This window comes from Pseudophryne corroboree, chromosome 9, assembly GCF_028390025.1.
Source record: "Pseudophryne corroboree isolate aPseCor3 chromosome 9, aPseCor3.hap2, whole genome shotgun sequence".
Lineage (NCBI taxonomy): Eukaryota > Metazoa > Chordata > Amphibia > Anura > Myobatrachidae > Pseudophryne > Pseudophryne corroboree.
Genome location: NC_086452.1, coordinates 397,646,248 through 397,666,698, shown reverse-complemented (window position 1 = coordinate 397,666,698; position 20,451 = coordinate 397,646,248). Strand labels below are relative to the sequence as shown.

At 43.5% G+C, this 20,451-nt stretch overlaps 1 protein-coding gene across 4 annotated transcripts in view; it reads right to left on the bottom strand.

The window, feature by feature from the left end:
• Nucleotides 1-20,451, bottom strand: part of FLNB (filamin B) — a 382,553-nt gene that overhangs the window by 26,384 nt on the left and 335,718 nt on the right. For all 4 annotated transcript variants that reach the window (XM_063940867.1, XM_063940868.1, XM_063940870.1 and 1 more), the window contains 9 exons: nucleotides 19,140-19,268; nucleotides 18,420-18,593; nucleotides 15,641-15,799; nucleotides 12,815-13,018; nucleotides 12,578-12,730; nucleotides 11,941-12,063; nucleotides 6,259-6,525; nucleotides 5,847-5,984; nucleotides 4,518-4,633 (listed from right to left, as the gene is read on the bottom strand). In XM_063940867.1, the coding sequence (XP_063796937.1) occupies nucleotides 4,518-4,633; nucleotides 5,847-5,984; nucleotides 6,259-6,525; nucleotides 11,941-12,063; nucleotides 12,578-12,730; nucleotides 12,815-13,018; nucleotides 15,641-15,799; nucleotides 18,420-18,593; nucleotides 19,140-19,268 (1,463 nt within the window). The remainder of the gene's footprint in view (nucleotides 1-4,517; nucleotides 4,634-5,846; nucleotides 5,985-6,258; nucleotides 6,526-11,940; nucleotides 12,064-12,577; nucleotides 12,731-12,814; nucleotides 13,019-15,640; nucleotides 15,800-18,419; nucleotides 18,594-19,139; nucleotides 19,269-20,451) is intronic.

Here is a 20,451-nt window from a genome sequence, read left to right as displayed (position 1 = left end):
AAAAAGTCAGAAATTGCAGTCTTTCCGACAAGACGGCAGTTCCACCTACAACTGAAACCCCCCCTTAGAAGTCAATTACTTTCTGCCATTGCTCATCTCACCAATACTCATCTAAAGGCATTTAAAACGCCCAATACTAGTATTATTCATCAATTAGAGACCATCAATGATTTAACTTCATGTGCATGCAGTCTGCACCTGGCATTAGCCATCGGCACTCTGACATAGATGTACGGGATCAGTACTAAATCCCGCTGGACGGGATCCCGGCGGTCGAAATACCGACGCCGGAATCCCGAGCACACAATCCAGACAGGGGTGGCGAGCGGAACGCAGACCCTTGCGGGCTCGCTTCGCTCACCACACTAATTTATTCGCCCTCTATGGGTGTCGTGGACACCCACGGAGGGAGAATATGTCAGGATTGTGCCGGTCAGGATTCCGGCGTCGGTATTTCGACCGCCGGGATTCCGGCGTTGGTATTTCGACCGCCGGGATTCCGTACGGCGGGATGTTGACCACATCCCAGATGTACACTATCGGTAACCTCCCACTGATGGCAAAACTAGTTACTATAGCAATTGGACCATCAATAGTTGCTAATCATAGTTTGTTGATGAACAATGAACATCCAAACAAAGTGACGCAAGAAAACCAGTATCAGCCAGTGGTTGGCTATCTGCGGATTTTGTTGAACTACAATCCCAGTCATTTTACAGCAGGACAAAGACAGCTGAGATTGTAGTTCACCCACAGCAGAAGTGCTGCACCAGGAATATGCCATTTGTCAGCAATTTACCAGTTCCCAGCTAAATGCGAAAGAGGGACTGAGTTTCATAGCAACTTGCAGAGATATAAAACTGTGTAGCCATGAAAGTGGTCACATTTGGTATCCCTCTTTAGCAGATAACAGTATTGCGGAGATAAATGCTGTCAAAGGTCTTTAAATGAAACACAAGAAATACACCATAACACCACCATGACCAATTAATGACTTTGTAGACACTGCTGAATATGTGTGATCAAATACTGTGGAGAGAGGAACCTGGTGTGTTCACTGCATGCCCTCTATAGCATTATAACACTGTACCAGGGGCCCAATTCAGATCTGATCGCTGGGTATAGAGAGAGAGAGAGAGAGAGAGAGAGAGAGAGAGAGAGAGAGAATGTGGTAATGGTGGCACTCAGAAATAAATAGAAGACACCAGCGCTGGTATAGTCGACGTTTCAGGGACTGCTCCCTTTTACCAAGACACGACCAGCTTAATGACAATAACTTATATAAATACCAAAAAATGCTGACCAAACACTAATCGTGGAACAGAGCTGCCGCACCCGGCCGAGAGACTGTGACGTCACCGGCGCGACACTGCGCCAGGAATCACTGACTGTCGGGTAGGGGGCGCGGCCAGTCTGAATTGAGTCACAGTTGCTCAGCAACAACTCAAAAACAGGAAGTGCAACAACAAATATAAAGGAACACAAATAAAGATAAAAACATGTTGTACAAGAACATCACATGCAGTAAGCGATCGCCACCTATATCAATAGGCCACCAGTCCCCACACCACGATCAAATCAATCAAACAACAGGATGTGTCCTATAGACTACAGATAATAGAACTGCCTATACTATGCCTGTATAATACCAATATGTACGGCAGAATTACGGTCATATATTGCTAGTGTAAGAGACATAATTCTGTCATAACTACGCGACTATAAAATATATACTGGTAATAAAACTGCATACTGAGTCCACACATATAAAATCCAAAGACTATATGATGAGATTATGGACCACTAAGATAGCTATGGAAGCAGTAGCGGAACTGTGGGAGGCAGTGGAGTCGGCTGCCACCGGGCTCTTGACCACAAGGGGGCACATCTCCTCCACTGTCTCCCGCTGCCTGAGGACCGCGCTGCTATTGCAGACGGAGGAGCTGTGTCAGTGACACGGAAGCTGCCTCCTGTATTTACAGAGAGCTGGCACTGGCTGCAGCTAGGGGGAGCTCCAGAGCGCAGCTCCTCCCGGGCCCTTCTAGTTACAAGCTAGCCGAGGGAAGCTCTCTGCTCCTCCGTCAGCCTGATGATAGGCAAAGGTAGGCACTGTGTGGGGGGTGGGGGATAGGTGTATTTGGGGGGGGAAGCACTGTGTTTTGTGTGTGCTTGTTTTTAAGTGAGGTGTGTGTGTTTTTAAGGAAAGTTGTGCGTTCAAGTAAAAGAGGCATGTGTGTGTGTAAGTCAGTGATGTGTGTGTGTAAGTGAGTGGCATGTGTGAGAGAGGCATGTGTGTGTGTGTAAGTGAGAGGTTTGTGTGTGTGTGTGTGTGTGTGTGTGTGTGTGTGTGTGTGTGTGTGTGTGTGTGTGTGTGTGTGTGTAAGTGAGAGGCATGTGTGTGAGAGGTGTGTTTGTGTGTGAGAGGAAAGTCTTAAAGGAGGCATTTGAGCATTTCTACAGGACTATGTACAGAGCACACACCTGGTCTGGGTACACACTACCTTATAAATATATGGAGGGGTGTCCGATCTGAATGTGTGTGTGTGTGTGTGTGTGTGTGTGTGTGTGTGTGTGTGTGTGTGTGTGTGTGAGAGAGGCATGTGTGTGTGTAAGTGAAAGGCATGTGTGGGTGTTTAAGTGAAAGTGGTGTGTGTGTGTTTAAGTAAAAGCGGCGTGTGTGTGTTTTTAAGTGAAGGAGGCATGTGTGTGTGTGTGTGTGTGTGTGTGTGTGTGTGTGTGTGTGTGTGTGTGTGTGTGTGTGTGTGAAAGCGGCGTGTGTGTTTTTAAGTGAAGGAGGCGTGTGTGTGTGTGTGTGTGTGTGTGAAAGCGGCGTGTGTGTGTTTTTAAGTGAAGGAGGCGTGTGTGTGTGTGTGTGTGTGAAAGCGGCGTGTTTAAGTGAAAGAGACGTGTGTGTTTAAGTGAATGAGGCGTTTGTGTTTTTAACTTTTTATATATATATCTAGTGTTCACGCTAGGTGTCTTTCACAGGGCGCTGCGCCCTGGCCCTTTTTTTAGACAGCTGAGTTTTTGTGTGCCCTGCCGCCCGCCGTTTGCTGCCTGCCGGACTCCGCCTTGCCGCCGGACCCAGCCGTGCGCCGCCGGACCCGGTAAGCACATGGGAGTCCCCCTGGGCTAAATTAACCTTGTAAGTATTTTGCAGCTGTAAACTTCAATCTCAGTGCTCTCTACCTGGTGCAGTGTGCCTCAGTGCTCTCTACCTGGTGCAGTGTGCCTCAGTGCTCTCTACCTGGTGCAGTGTGCCTCAGTGCTCTCTACCTGGTGCACTGTGCCTCAGTGCTCTCTACCTGGTGCACTGTGCCTCAGTGCTCTCTACCTGGTGCAGTGTGCCTCAGTGCTCTCTACCTGGTGCAGTGTGCCTCAGTGCTCTCTACCTGGTGCAGTGTGCCTCAGTGCTCTCTACCTGGTGCAGTGTGCCTCGGTGCTCTGCCTGGCGCAATGTGTATAACGTGCTCCATCTGGCGCAATATGTATAACGTGCTCTACCTGTCGCAGTGTGTATAGGAGGTTCTACCTGGTGCAATGTGTATTAGGTGCACTACTGTGTGGTGTAATGTGAATTGCCACTATTATGTGGCCACGCCCCTTCCCCACGAAACAACGCCCCTAAATTTTTGCTGCGCGCCTACGGCGCACACTGTCCATGTTTTGGCCTATAGGAATGGGAGCACCAAGCATTATAGTATGTACCTAAGTTTGCCCATCTAACTTAAAAATGTGCCCTACCGAATGAAAAATGTGCCCCCCCCCGAATGGAAAAATGTCCCCTCTCCGTGATCAGCACCCTGCCCTAAAAAAATCCTACAGTGAACACTAATTTTATCTGCACACTGCTGCGCCAAAGCATCTCCATCGAGACCTGCTGGCGGGTGAGGGAGCACTATAGGTGTACTATAATGGTATGCTGGTGTCTGTTTTATTGTAATGACTGACTTGGAGTGCGTCCACTTTCTATGTGTATCTATATTACTATTGGGAAAGGTACCTGAGCACATTGCTACTGTTCACCCTTAGTGCCGGATAGCTACATATGGTATGTGTGTGTATATGTAGGGGGCCACCAACATTTATCATGCCTCCGGGCGACTGGGACGAACTTACGCCACTGTATGGAAGAGAAATGGTTATAAGAAACAATTAAAACTCAATGCTTCATTGAGGCCATATGGGTGCACAGTTTGTAACTTGTGTATCCACCATGCTTCTATTTGCAGGAGAATTCTTCCCCCGGTCCCCTCCTCTCATATTAGGGGGGGCATGGTCTAGTGATTACTGCTTTTAAAGTGTCTGGCTACTGGTAAATCACTGCCCTTATTTTCTAGGGCTTCTCGGATACTAGATCTATGGAGAGCTATTCTTTCCTTGAATTGCCGTATACTTTTCCCTACATATAGTAGGCCGCATGGGCATTTGATGTGGTCTATAGCTATAATTCTTCTACACAAGGACTTAATGGGTCAACAGGTGGCATATATTAGAGATGTTTCCTTGTGCCTCACCTGAAGACTAGAGACAGTCAGCCTACGGGCGTCATCAGACGGGGCGATGATGGGCACCATGAACGGGCTCTGAGGTATATGTTCATCGTTGAACTTGATGATCACTTCGTAGTCACCTGAAATGAGAAAAACAATATAAAGTTATATCATATAAATCTTGGAAGTAATACATAAACTAAAACTTACACAAAATAGGGGACATTTCAAAAAGCTTGTGTAACTAAAGGGAGATCTTGCCAGCCACAACCTCACATGTTTGCTTCCAATTTACAGTTCTACTAGGAAAAAAAACAGAGAAGAGCGATGTATCAAAAGCTTGGGGAGAGATAAGATAGAGAGAGGTCAAGTACTAACCAATCACCTCCTGTCAGTTACAGATTGTGGCGGAGATGTACTAAGCATTGGAGAGTGATAAAGTGGAGAGAGATAAAGTACCAGCCAATCAGCTCCTTACTTCCATGTTACAGGCTGTGTTTGAAAAGTGACAGTTAGGAGCTCAGTCGTTAGTACTTTATCTCTCTCCACGTTTTCTCTCTCCAAGCTTTGATAAATCTCCACCAAGAATGTTACTGGTTACAGTTGGCAGCATCACTTTGTACAGTCACATTTATGAAAACTCTTCCATATGTACTTAGAGTTCATCTGTCTCTGCACAAGAAGGAGCCTGCACATTTTCTTCAGAATTTGTGACTGAGGAACAGTTGGAAGTTAATTGATAGGCAGCATTCACAACTTAACAAGCTCTGATCCATAAGGGGGGTACTCACGGAGCGATCGCTGCTTAAAATCTAAGCAATCTGACTAGACTGCTTAGATTTTAAGCAGCGATCACTCCGTGTGTACCCCTCACAGCGATAGCGATGCGCAGCCCCGCGCATCGCTATCGCTGGTGCTAGATTGGCCAATCTAGCAGGTCGCTCACTTCACCCGCTGGGTGAAATGACCCCCCGTCTCCCCCCGCACGCTCAGCACACATCGTGCTGTGCTGAGCGGGGGGAGAGATGTGTGCTGAACGAACCGTTCAAGACACATCTCTCCCCAAATCGGCCCGTGAATTCAGCCCTTTAAGGGGCCCTAAATAAGCAGGGACAATACATTTGGGTTATGATGTGCCAGATACTCATGCATAAACAAATGCACAGGGGGATTCCAGTTGCCGGGAAACCCCCTCTACCTTTTCAGTCTGGCCAATGGCTTGAAAAACAACCACAACAGAAGCTGTATATAATACAATTGTACCAGAGCTGCGGCCACAACATGCAGAATGAGGTATAGTTGCAACAATCTATTTCCATTAGTTTTTTAGGTATAATATACGAGTAAACACACCAGGTTCTTGTACAACATAAGACACTCCGGAGGAACCATCTTTACGGTCTTCAAATGAGATCTCTGCTTTGCTTGGACCCTCCACTGCGATGGAAAGCCCCCCAGCACCCGCTTCTCGCGTCCATATGCTGAATTCAGCTGCAGAGAGGTAAGACAGGACAATTGATCTGTGAAATCATTATATTATTCATAACGAAATTTCACTTGTTCCAGTTTTTTTTTAATACTTTTCTTCACGTTCTTTTGGACATTGCAGAGAACATGGATTCCTATAAATATCCAAATTTTTACACCTTTACAAAAATGTTTTTGTGATTTTATTTTTTTCTGTACCATTTTCAATAAGAAATGCAAAAACGAGACACATTCTGCAGTCTGCTGGATCCAGAATAATGACAGACTGGTTACCTACCTGGAATACCAGCCTCTCCTCTCTCCAGACCGGGGCCTCCGGCCTTCACTTTCTCCGCTCCCCCTTCTCCCAGTGGCCCTACAGTGAACTGGAATGGGCTGCCCGGCAGGTGCTCCCCTTTGTATTTTACACTCACTGTGTGCACCCCCATCTCTTGTGGAATAAAGCGCACACATGATGTATTCTGGCCAAGGTCAACTATTTCAGCCTCATCTGTTCGCCCCGAGGGGCTGGTGACTACAGCAGACATTTCTCGCCTATCGATTTCTGTGGAGACATAAGTGAAGGTGACATGGGCTCAGACAGTCACGAAGAATACTTAGAGCTTTATCTGCAGAGCAATGGGCAAGCACAATGAATGCATCTTACTAGCAAACCGTGCCATACACTACTGTGAAAACAAGAGATAATCTTTAGTGCAGCCAGTGTGTCACATGCTTGGAAGTACAATCTTGAGCATATTCGTTCAGTTGTGGTACGGTTACAGCACCAATCAACTCAGGATGGACACAGTTTTACAGAGGTTAGTGTAAATACAATCCAGCAAGAACTGAGAAACCTACAGATTTCCATTTGATCACTTTAGTACATCATTCTAATTGTGGATTTCTATGGGGCCAATGACGTTTCCTCACTCAACTGGTCTTTCTACAGCAGTCATACAATTAGCTCCAATGATAACCTTATTAAACATTTTTCCAGCGGTTGCCCGGGCAAAGAATCACCAGCCTGCTAGGTGCAGGATTCTTTCAAACTGCAGGGCTCTGCGGGTTGGGCTACATTTGGATCGGTCACTTGGGAATACTCTGCCACAAGAAACATAGGGGCAGATGTATGAAAGTGTGCTGTGGTTCCAGCTGACCACAGCGCACCTTAAGGCAGCATTTTGCACTGCACCCAAATGTATGAACGGCGTGTTAACGCCATATGCCCTGGCCGCCGCGCGCCCCTCCACTTACCACTTCCCCGCAGTAGTGAATGGGAGACGAAGAACAGAGGCAATGTATGCCTCTGCTGTCCCTTTTCGTCTCCTGAAGCCGCCGGTCCGGAACACCTCTTCTGGGCGGGTGTAGTACGGGTGACCGGCGGTCTCCTGACCGCCGGTCACCTTACCGACGCCGGGATCCCGGCAGCATACCGACGCCGGGATCCCGGCGGGGAAGGGCGAGTGCAGCAAGCCCCTTGCGGGCTCGCTGCGCTCGCCACGCTGCGGGCTCGGTGGCGACCAGCGGTCGCCACGGGTTCTATTCCCACTCTATGGGTGTCGTGGACACCCACGAGTGGAAATAGTCCCTGATGGTCGGCATGCCGACCATCGGGATAGTGAGCCGTCGGGCTCACGGAGGAGGTCATGTGACTGTCGGTCAGCCGACCGGCGGTCGCATGACTACCACCCCTTCTGGGCAGGCGGTGTGTGGCTAAAGCATTCAGGTTTTTTTTTGTCCTTTTAAAAAAAACTTTATTGGTCTCCGCCACCATGTTTCCCCTTCGGCCTCTTACATCAATCCACACGCCTCCTCAGTGCCCAGCACCTCGCGGCGTCTTTACAGCCGAACCTGCAGGGCTCACTGCACCGCCTCACTCTGCAGGGCTCACTGGGAGCGGAGGTGACGGCGCATGCGCGCTACTACAGCTTGCGGCGAGAAGTCTGGCCGATGTGGGAGGACGCGTATCACGGGACAGGTGACATAGCACCCTCCCACATAGGAGGGGGCCAGTATAATACATTGTGGCGCAGGGTCCGGCCGTATCACCACGATAATGTGGTGATACGGCACCAGGCACATAACGTCCGTTAGGACGTTTTTCATACATCTGCCCCATAATTCCTTACCACGGTAGTCACTCAATAGCTTTTATAAAAGCAACACCTTTTTAGTAGATGTAGATCTAAATCTTACCACAAATCTCGTTGACGTTGTAAATAAAGTTAATGTTATGTGGCAAAAATACACTACAATAACCAGAATTACAGGGTCTTTAAGAAAACTTAAGTAATTTTTATTGATAATCATATACTGATTACATTGTAAACAAAATGACTACACTTTTGTTTATTGGGGTATTATCATTCAAAATGCAATTAGGATAAACACAAGGAGCTGAGCAATGACTTGACATGTAGTTTGGATGTAATATGTCAATCACATAAAATAATATTTTCTTTGTAATATTTTACTTGGGGGAGGAGTAAACTACACAAGAGACTTTTAATCACTTGATTGTGTATAATAATAATAATAATAATAATAATAATAATGATAATAATAAATATTCTGCAATGCTGACGCATAACCAGGACTTTGTGGGCCCCATAGCAATATACGGAAGGGGCCCCTGTCCCAATGATTCTTGAGAGACACCCCTCCACAGTAGTTATTTATTTCATGCCCCATAATACTGTCCTAGTTCATTTTATGAACCCTAGTAGTGCCCTAGTTTACTTAAAGAACCATCGTAGTTCCCTAGTTTACCTGATGTCACATTGTAGGGCTGCCAGTACACATTATGACACACAGTATCCCAACTCACATTATAACAGTGTCCCCAGTTCATATTATGCCACATTACAGTGTCCCCAGTTCATACTGTACCACACTATAGTGCCTCCATTTCATATTGTGCCACTTTACAGTGCCCTAGTTCTTACTATGCAATATTAATGTACCCTCCACATTACAATGAGCAGATAAGATTATGACACATCACATGGTGCCACATTACAGTGATTTCCAGTTCAAATTATACCACACTTCAGTGCCCCTTTACCATTATAACATCCACTACATTCCTCCCACTGAAAATGTAATGTCACACAATTCAGGCTGGGCAATGGATCAGACCAAGTTGCTTAGCATGCAAATCTGGGAAACTGGTATGCAACTGTATAACCTGAATCCAGGCCCCCCTAAGCCTCTGGGCCTCATAGCAATGGCACCCCTTGCAACTACTATAGTTACACCCATGCTGCAATGTCATTGATCACATCCAGAGACATAAAATTAATGGCAGCTCTGCCATTGAATGAAAATGTAGTCACTTATAGGGCTTCTCTATATGGGGGTTTTGTTTCTCTCTTTTAATTTTTTCCACCTGAAGTAGATTTTTACAATTCCATCCATGTGAATAGAGAGGAGTTTTAAGAATACCTAAAGCATCCAAGCAATTCACATAAGCTGCGTGCACACACACAAATAAAAAAAAAAATCTGGGTTTATTCTTAACTGGATAAGAGACCCCCCAAAAAAGACATGCAACTTACTTACAACCACACATAGAAGCACTTTAATATGTGATTGGCTGCCGAGATAAAAAGTTTAGCTCAGATCATATATCTATTTCTTCCATTGACAAATAATGTAATGTCGGGGCAAGGCAAATTTTAAAACAATATCATATGGTAGATGCTAACACATAGCAAACTATACTCATAACCCTCACCTACTTACCTCCCCTTACATACAGCTTACAATCTTACAGACAGCACACCTTCTTCAGTCCACATCATATCTTCTGTCTATCCCATCTAACTCCATCTCAAATCTCCTTGATCATAATCATTCCTCTTTCTTCTTCTGAATGCATTGACCCACCTCATCATCATCATTAATGCAGTTACTTCCCTTTTCAATCCTATAATCCCCCCTGCATCAGGCTGTGCTCCGCATACTTCACCTATCAGCACGCCCCCTTCATCACTGTCACCATCATATCCTACTCATCATCATCATCACCACCACAATAACCTCCCCATAAACATAGACATCAATAACTCACTCATCCTCAGTCATCATTATGCTCACCCCCCCTTTCTGCATAATCATTTATCCAATTCATCTATGGTAAACCCATCCATAATTAACCCTTCCTCCGATGTATCGTTATCGTCTCTCTATCCGATCATTCACCTCTTTGTTTACTATTAGCTACCCATAATAAACTCCTTCCCTTCAGTCGCTGCTACACTGCTGCTCCACCTTCTCGGATACAGTAATTGACACACCCTCCCAGTGTGTGCCACTGCCAAACTCCAGACCCTCTGAACAAGATTAAAAGGGAAATGTATCAAACCTTCTATAGAGTGGAGAAGTGGACACGTGTAGGCGTTGCCCATAGCAACCAATTAGATTCTATCTAGCATGTATCAAATACAGTTTATACAATGATAGGTAGAAACTGATTGCTTGCTATAGGCAACTACTATACTTGTCCAATCTTTAGAAGGTTCAATACATTTACCCTTAAATTTTTATGGTAAATTTGATGCTGAGATGTGGTCAGAGTAGAGAGATCTCAGCGTCCTCTTCTGCTGCATGCACAGAACCTTCTCCCCTGAGCACAGCATGACACCAATGCTCGGGCCAGGCCATACTTCACGATTCACGCAGGGCATGGAACCGCAGGAGTTAAACAAGAAATTATTTGGCACCATGACAGTAAATTCATAATAAAAAAATAAAAAGTTTTTCCAAAAACATCAAGAACAAACTTCAAATATTATGTTTTTTTATTTATTAAAAGCTCTATTTTAAATGATGATGAGCATATCAAACCCCCCCCCACAGAAAAAAACACAAATACGCATGCAAATACATGAGCACGCCTGCAAACAATAGTAGTGCACATGCTAAGTATTACACAAACCCTCTGTCCCTATAGCCCCTGGCGCCACGGTCGGTTGGTTAGAGAGAGAGGATTGAAGAATTTGCTTCGGTCCAGAAGGTGGCGCAATAGGCAGAGTCTGTGAAAGAGCCTTTCGAGACAAAGCCAGTTGGAACCAAGTAACTGAGAAAGCATAATACACAGAAAATACACATCGATAGACAACAGTGCAAGCTGTAAAGATAGCTAGATATTTAATAAGGAGCTAAATTACACAAAATAAAAAAGTGTTTTTTTCATATAAACTAATAAAAAAAAAAAATCTGTATTGCCTTTTGCTCATTGCCACCCAATATAGCTTATTATCATTTCCATTATGACATTCTCAGTGCTATATTTATAGGGAAAGCAGAATTAAAGTGCAAGCAGAATGAAGCTGGCTCAGGACGGATCGTTAGTCTCTAATTGGTTACCTCCGGGCACTTTACCCTGGAGAACAGACCACGCAACACAACCCACAGATAACTGATTCGCTTCTATGTGTTTCTTCAAACGGCCTCACTTAAAACCAGTTCTGCCATGTAAATGCATGATTACCCAGATGACGCCAATATACAGTATCCTTAAGTACATTTCAATTATATCTGTACATTGCTTTGTCATCACTTCACTATTGCTCACTAAAACGTGTACAATAAGGAATAACTCACTCCCTGCTGCCAATTATCACTGATATTAGAAGCTGCTGTGGAGATTGGTGACCTGTATAAATGCTTCCAAAATCCTTATAACTTACAGTAGGGCGCGCATTATCATTTCTGTTATTAACAAAACTGGTGCGAAGAATAAGATCCAGTAGATTACTGAGGGGGAGATGTAGCCCATAGTAACCAGCTTCTATCCATTTTATAGAATGAATTTGAGAAATGATAGCTCTCCCTTATATCCAGCCATGAAATCATATCTACCCGGCTTAAGGGTTTCAATTTGAGGGAGTACATTACAAAAGATTGCATCACTGTCAAAATTTAGCACAGATTGCATAGGACATTTAAGTTCTAGATTAATTAATAATCTCACCTGGGATTTTTAAATTTAGTTCACAGATGCCCCCTACTGTAGCCACCGATGGAGCCTTTCTCCGTCTTGTAATACTCTCCTTCACTCTCCCTTCTCCTGTCACTTTGGCTGTGAAGGGACTTCCTAAAATAACATTTAAACAAGCAGCATTAACACACCAAATAGTACTAATGACACCTAAACCAAACAATTAATATAGTCACATAAATACATTCATATTCTCATTATAGAACACACAACTTTATACAGTACATGCTTGTTGAACATATCATTCCCTATCTAGCTTCTATGGGCTGCAGCTGATGAAGTCTCTAGAAGCCAGCCTGTTTAGCTGCACCACAGTTAAGCACCGCCCCCATACCTAAACCCCATCCCTGATGACCTAAGCCCGTCTCCCGGTGATGTCAGTCATACTGTAAATCACTGGGAGAGGAGGGAACAGAGACCCACATACACACACACACACCCCTCCACCCCCGGCCAGACAGGCAACGAGCCGCCGCTAGTCTTAACCCTAGAAAGGAGATAAAGCCTAATGTTGGAAAAAAGCTACATCTGATCAGCAGTAACCTATTAAAGATTGCAATCGTGAAGAACAATCATCAAAAACATATATTTAGCAAGTTACTGGCCTCACCTGGGATGTGTTCATCCGCAAATTTGATGGATACAATATAAACACCTGGCTCTGTTGGACAATAAGAGACCTGGCAGGTGCCATCGTCTAAGTCTTCAGTCTGAATGTCAACTTTACTTGGTCCTTCAACTGCTAAGGAGAGCCCACCATAGCCTGCAAGAGATCACACCGTGGCATTGTATTACAGGACTTCTAGATAGGTTATCATCATCGATATACATAATAATAATTGCTCACCAGCTTCTCTGGTGTCCACCACAAAATCAGACATCTCAAACGTACGTCCCTCTGTTAACCCTTGACCATAAACTTTCACCTTGCTGGCATCTCCTATTTCCGACTGGTAGACCATGATGGATATAGGACTGTTGGGGACATGACGCCCATTTTTCTTTATGCTGACCAAATGTTCACCCACTTCCCGTGGAATAAAAGAGATACCTGGAAAACAAAAGGTTGAATTGTGCAAGATATGGTCACATGGAAGCGACTGTCCGATAGATGAAAACGGTGATCTAGTCCAATATACTGTATGTAAAGTGCAAATTAAAATTTAAGCCTGAAGTGTGATTTCTCATTTTGTTTTTGTAAGAGCCCACTAATTGCTCATTCAATAAAATAATGCACATTAAAACATTAACATAAATAAACAGTACTCCACTTTACGCTGAATATACATTGTCTGTTATACCTACTGTCAGCCCTTTCAGCTTCTGAAAAGCGCAATTAGGTGAAACAATCTATTTTTTTTTACAGGAAAAAATACTTATTTGTTGCTATTGTGAGTTCTCTTGAATTGCAATGCAATTTAGCTGTGTGCTTTGTCAGACAATGGACAGGATTAATGCGGTTTTCTAACTATAATTGTACAAATAAAGTCGATTTTATCAGCTCATGATAAAGCCTATTAATTTAGTACAGGTCGGTTTGCTGAATCCCTTTCCCCAGAATCCGGACTCGGACACACAGGCATGTTCTGAATATAGGTACAATGTTATAAACTAGTAGGAACAAAATCCCATTTGTAGAACATGAGGTGGTAACATACAATACACCTCTGCAAATCATGCTCTGTAAGGGTGTTTTATCGTTGTTGAATTTGTTCAGGAAAATTAAAGATTTGCCAGGACTTAGGGGCCTGTATATGGATGACAACCCTAATGGGCCCTACACACATGCCGATATCACTGCACGATATGAACGATCCCGTTCATTAATGAACGAGATAACGTTCATATCGTGCAGTGTGGAGGCACCAGCGATGAACGATGCGTGGCCCCGCGCTCGTTCATCGCTGGTGCTATGTCGGCTGTGCATGCAGGCCAATATGGACGAGATCGTGCATATTTGCCTGCAAGTCTACGGAGCCGGGTGACGGGGGGAGTGAAGAAACTTCACTCAGCCCGTCACTGCCCCCCCCGCCGCCGGGTCGCCCGTATCGGCGGTCGGGCAGCTCGGCTGCACATCGCTGAGTGTGTAGGGCCTATAAGAGTCCACAAAAATGGCTGAATTCAAACATATCTTCAAAAGCTGCTGCTGTTGTTGTTGCTACGTCAAGTATGGGTGATGGTTACGGTAGGTCTCCAGCAATGGCTTCAACATGCAAAGTATTTGGAAGCTTATTTAAGAAGTATCACAGGGGAACAATCCTCGTATCTCTATCTTAGGATGGTGATAGTGGGGATGATAAAAGATAAAATGCAGGCTTGCACATACCCGTAAGGTCCCACAACTTGCTATTACAGCAATAAGAATTCTCTTACCGCTGCCAACCATTGTCACCTTGTGACGGAACATTGTTGAACTTATAAATTAGCACTTTAGTTTGGACTAAGCATATCACTTAGGATAGACCCAGGTATGGAAGTAATGCTGTGGCTACATAAGGGTTAAACTTTTGTTTAAGTTTCTGCTTAGTATTTTTACCCACTTTAGTTCATGCTAGAATTAAATTAACTTTGAATATGAGACTTGTGTCTTCCTAGAACAAAAGGGTTTTAGTACCTATTTAAATGAATATTATTCAGACTGTAAGTAAGAAGCTTAATGGTGTCCCCCTCCCTCCACCACCTGTCAAGGGGGACCCTAGGCAAATGTTCTTTCAGTAAATTTTCTAAATGGTCTTAGCTTGACCACTTTAATTGGAGCCATGGGTGAATTTAGGAGTCAGACAGCCGGGCCCACAGGCACAATTTCACTGCCACTCCACCCCTTCCAGCTACCTTTTTGGGGGTACTTTCGCACGCTAAGAACCTTCTCTTCCACGCTCCAGGGTTGCACATGCATCCACTGCAGAGACTCTACCTGATGCATCTTGGGGAAGGTAGTCTTTGATCTGGATCCAAATAGCAGCAGCTGAATTGGGGCACTGGAAAAGCTCCGATACAGGAGGACTGCTGGGCTGCCCCCAACTAATGGTGCCAGTAGGCACGCGTCTAGTGGGAAAACCAGTGCTGACTGAAGCGGATTAAAGTGGCAATCCCATGAAAAAAATTGTGTGTATTATTTTATTTTAACATAAATGACTTTCACAGGCAACAAGACAACACTTGGTTTGTTTGTCTTAATGCTGCTATTAATGATTCTGCACGGTTTGAACATGTCATGTGACTATCATGGCCACAGTCACATGGCGTAATAACCATAGATACTTTAGACCACCCCTTTGAGCTCGGACTACTGTGTTCTATGATATCCCGTTCCTCCTTCTGTCCCCATCTGCTATCACATGACCAGAGAGGCTTCCTACTCAGTAGTAAAAATATGGAGACTGCAGGAATAGAAGCTACTGAGTAGGTATGTGAAGGAAGTCAATTCAGGTGGTTTTGCCTTTAAAATGACTACTGCAAATCTACAGACAGCTTGCAACTCGCAGGATATTACATATAAACAATGGACTGTAACGTCTCCATTAAACATTTCTGCACAATGCACATAATAAATATGTTACATGTGAACTATATTATGAGTAATTAAAAAAAATAAAGAAAAAAAGAGGAACACATTAGAAATTATAATGTAATAAAGTACCCACTATATTATTGCATAACATTTCTAGCTTACCAATATGGTTATTTGGCAGCCTCTTCAGTATACATGGCTCATCATGACCAGATGGGGCTTTAATATTGGCTGTCAGCAGGCTGAGATCTGTCTCGTTGATATCCAGCAAGAAATCAGCCGTGGACCCCAGTTTGACTTGGGAACGTCTCCTGCTGTCATCTAAAGGCATAACAGATGACACGACTTCCTCTAATTAACCACACTAGCAAACCATACATTGCTCACATTAAACCATAGTCATGTAAATTAGATGCACAAGCCCAATAATGAGCATTACATGTTCTCAGCTTCTGCTGCTCAGAAACAGTCCCTGGAACTAATGGACTAACTGAAGGAATTCCTTGTGGGTTTCCGGGAATTATTTCATGTATTTAATGCAGTTTATGTTTGAAGTTCTACATATTTATTTGTTACTACAAATCAAGAAATGATCTAGAGCAGTGTTTCCCAACCTTGGTTCTCAAGGCACACTAACAGTCCAGGTTTTCAGGATAGCCATACTTGAGCATAGGTGACTTACAGTAATTAGTACCAAGGTTATTTTAATTTAACCATTTGTGCTCAGGCATGGCTATCCTTATAACCTGGACTGTTAGTGTGTCTTGAGGAATGAGGTTGGGGAAAGCTGATCTAAAAGTATAAGATCCATATATGTAGGAACAAACCCAGAAGACTGAAACCTCGTAGAGGCGGGTGCAGTGTGTTTTGCTGCCCACACACTGCACACACTGGGAGAGCTGATCAATCAGCAGGATATATAATTTCATCACACTGCCCAGATCCAGCCATATGACAATCTAACGAAACACCCAACCACACAGAACTTGGGCCATGCAAGTCTGGAGATGCAATTGATAGTTAATGATATTTTCCAGAATACGCATAAAAATTAAATTTGATTTTCATATGTTAGTTGGTGGTTTAAACAACACACACACACACACACACACACACACACACACACACACACACACACACACACAATGGGGAAATTTCAATATATGCTGCCCTATTGGTGCAAAAGTCTATAGGGGAAATGTATGAAGCCTTGGCGAATCATAAACTAGTAAAGTTGCCCAAAATAACCAATCAGCTGATGTCATTTCAAAGACTGTGCTAGATAGATGACAATTAGAAGCAGATTGGAAACTTTGGGCAACTTCTCCAAATTATCTCTCTCCCCCAATGAAACAGTTTTGCTAAAACGGAATTAAATTGTAAATTCTGCTCTCATCAAATTTTCTTTGATTTGAACACATAGGGGGCGATTCAATGGTTTGTTAAAGCGTGATAATTAATGGGCACCCATTGCTGCGATTCAATTGTTTTGGGCGCCTCTTAATTATTGCTCCCCAGTTAGTCAGTATTTAAATACGCGTAAAAAAGTGGCTAAATACGACTAAACTAATGGGTGCGATGGGGAAAAGTGCTGTTTGGGAGCCAAAACAGCTGACTTCTCGCACATTTTAGTTTTCAACCTATAGGGGGTGCGAGCGGAGATGTGACTGCCGCGTCTAATCGGAGAAACAATTGAATAGCTCTGATAGACGCCCATTACTTTAGACAATACAACAAACCATTGACTCACCCCCATATAGTTAAAATTTACAACTAGAGTTTTCATACAAGGAGCTAAAATGTTCAACTTTCTGCTATATGTTTTTCTTTATACTGGTTGTACTGTCACAGGAGACAGAAGCTCATCACATTATCATCTGTAAGATTTTACAATAATGTATACATACATGTGTACACAGGGAGCGCTAAATATTCATAATTATCTAATTTATTTAGACAATAAAAAATAGAATGACAATGCACAATTTAATAATAATAAGATATATCAATTAAAAAATTAAAAACCATATCAAATGGACATCTCTCGTGGAAATAAACAACTCAGTTGCTGGTGTTAAAGGGTCCAGATTAGGCTATTTAGCCAATAATTACTGAGCAAGTCCAGAATCCTAGTGTATCGTTAATGTCACCAGCAAGTAGCTTTTAACTGTTAAAAGATGTACTGTAGCAGTCCAATGCCACTTAAATTTAAGCTCACCGCTGTTGGAAGTGTTTCCAAACTCCCATCTATTGCTGTTCAGCGGTGTCCCCGTCTCCCCTGCAGGCTTACCAGTGTGCGCTGATGAACCGTGGCCGCACAGCCGGACGTCTCCGGCAGTGATGTGGAGCCTGATTTGCAGACTGGGGGAGAGAGCTGGATGCAGGCAGCACGGAGCAAAGTGGTGATGGATAGATATAAGTTGATTTCCACAGAGAAATTGTAGGTTCCTTGACGCGTTTCTCCGCTATAGGTAGAGTAGCGGTTTCATCTGGTGACATTAACGATACACTAGGATTCTGGACTTGCTCAGTAATTATTGGCTAAATAGCCTAATCTGGACCCTTTAACACCAGCAACTGAGTTGTTTATTTCCACGAGAGATATCCATTTGATATGGTTTTTAATTTTTTAATTGATATATCTTATTATTATTAAATTGTGCATTGTCATTCTATTTTTTATTGTCTAAATAAATTAGATAATTATGAACATTTAGCGCTCCCTGTGTACACATGTATGTATACATTATTGTAATTTCTTGTTCGGTTTGAATAATTGCAGATTATTCATTGGGATCAGCATTGTAGATCTTCCTTATCCAGGTTATTTAAAGTTTGTAATAAGTGCGCCTGATTGCCTCTAAGTAAAATTAGTGTGAGTTTTATAATATTTATCATCTGTAAGATGTGTACATAATAGTGTGATTATGTTTTCATTTACCAGTAATTTTGGCAATAAACGGGCTTCCCGCAATATGTGTATCATTGTATTTAACTAGGATGCTGTAGTCCCCAGGTAGCGTTGGCAGGTAGGTCACACTGCATGTTCCGTCCTTGTTATCAATGCAGCTGATCTCTGCTTTTGAGGGTCCTTCAATTGCCAGATCAAGACCACCTAAAAAGTGTAACGACAATAATACAAAATAAAAAAGCCACTGTGATTCACCATCTATCTGAAAATATTAATCTCACAATGCATTCTTGTCTATAGATAATTATGTGTACACGTATGCGGTCATTAATATTAATTTTCTTATTTTAGATATAGAACATAGGGGGTAATTCTGAGTTGATCGCAGCAGCAATTTTGTTAGCAATTGGGCAAAACCATGTGCACTGCAGGGGGGGCAGATATAACATGTGCAGAGAGAGTTAGATTTGGGTGGGTTATATTGTTTCTGTGCAGGGTAAATACTGACTGCTTTATTTTTACACTGCAATTTAGATTTCAGTGTGAACACACCCCACCCACATCTAACTCTCTCTGCACATGTTATATCTGCCCCTCCTGCAGTGCACATGGTTTTGCCCAACTGCTAAATAATTTTCTGCTGCGATCAACTTGGAATTACCCCCATAGTCCAGTTAGTGCTTTCTAATTTAGGAGGTGAGGGCTTACGTAGATGAAGCAATACGTATAGGATATTGCAGTAAGCTCTACCTTCTCCTGCGTCCTCTGTAACAATGGTGAATGTGGCTGGCTTGTTGGCTACACCATATATCAGGCCTGGTCCATAAGCTGAAACGCTTCCAGTATTTGGATAGTTAACAAAGAACTGTAACGGACTCTCTGCAAATACAAAACGTTCCTTTTAACAAAGCAGACAGGCAATATTTTACGGGAACACAAATGTCAAAATACAAACCACAAAATAAGAAAAATAAGGAGAGGGGAAAAAAAAAACTGGTAAATTTAAATATTGCAAGCCCCCTAAAATAGAATGTCAGGCATTGCCACACTTCTGCCACAAGATGGCAGCAATAGTACTCTTCTGGGAACTAATGTGAATACCTGACTGAGGAGAATTTAAGCTCTACACCTGCACAGGGAAACTGACTGAACAGGTTTTTACAAATTCTGTGTGACCTTCAAGGTTGCATAAACTACAGATCGAAGGTTTCTTACTAGTTCTTAAAACAGTTACAGAATCTTGTTTTAATATTTTAAAGGTCACTGGACTGAATTAACCATAAAATTAAATGGTCTTATCAAGTGCAGCTTTGGGAGGTCCCGAAGGGGGACATGTTAGATATATCCCTCTGTGTAATCAAGTCTCCTTAGCCCCAGACAGCAGCAGCCTAGCTATTCTGAGCTGTTGACCTGAATTCTCAGTAGTTATCTGGGGACAACATGTAAGTGGGAGATGTATCCGCGCTCACTGTCTACTCCATCTGTGTAACCCCCCTGTCTGTCACTCGTCTGTCCCTCCTCTTTAGAATGTAAGCTTTCATGAGCAGGGCCCTCCCCCATGTGCTTTTCCCGCTCTGACTTAACCCATATTCTTTTCAATACTCCTTTTTGACGCCACCAAATCCCTGATACTTATTCCAGTGTCAGAAAAAAAGGCATTTTGTTTCCCCCAGCACCCTGAATGAGACCAGTAACCAGATTTAAATCCTACGCAATATTAGAATTCAGAGATCTTGGTTACATATATTTGCGCAAATGTATGAATAAGCCCCCAAGCCGCGTCAAGGCCTCTCCTCCTAATGCACTATATATGTCTATTGTGAGAGGCAGATAAGATCCTGCATTAGGAAAAGCAGGGCCGGATTAACAATGGGGCGGATGGAGCTGCAGCTCCAGGCCCCCCATTGAAAATAGGCCCACAGCAGTGAAACCCCATAACCGCCGGCATTACAATGAGTCACAGTGACTCATTGTATGTCGCAGTTGCCGCCAGCAGTGCACCTCGCCCGACGCCAGAGAAGGTACCGTAGTCTCTGTATACATAGAAATCCCGGCTGAAGTG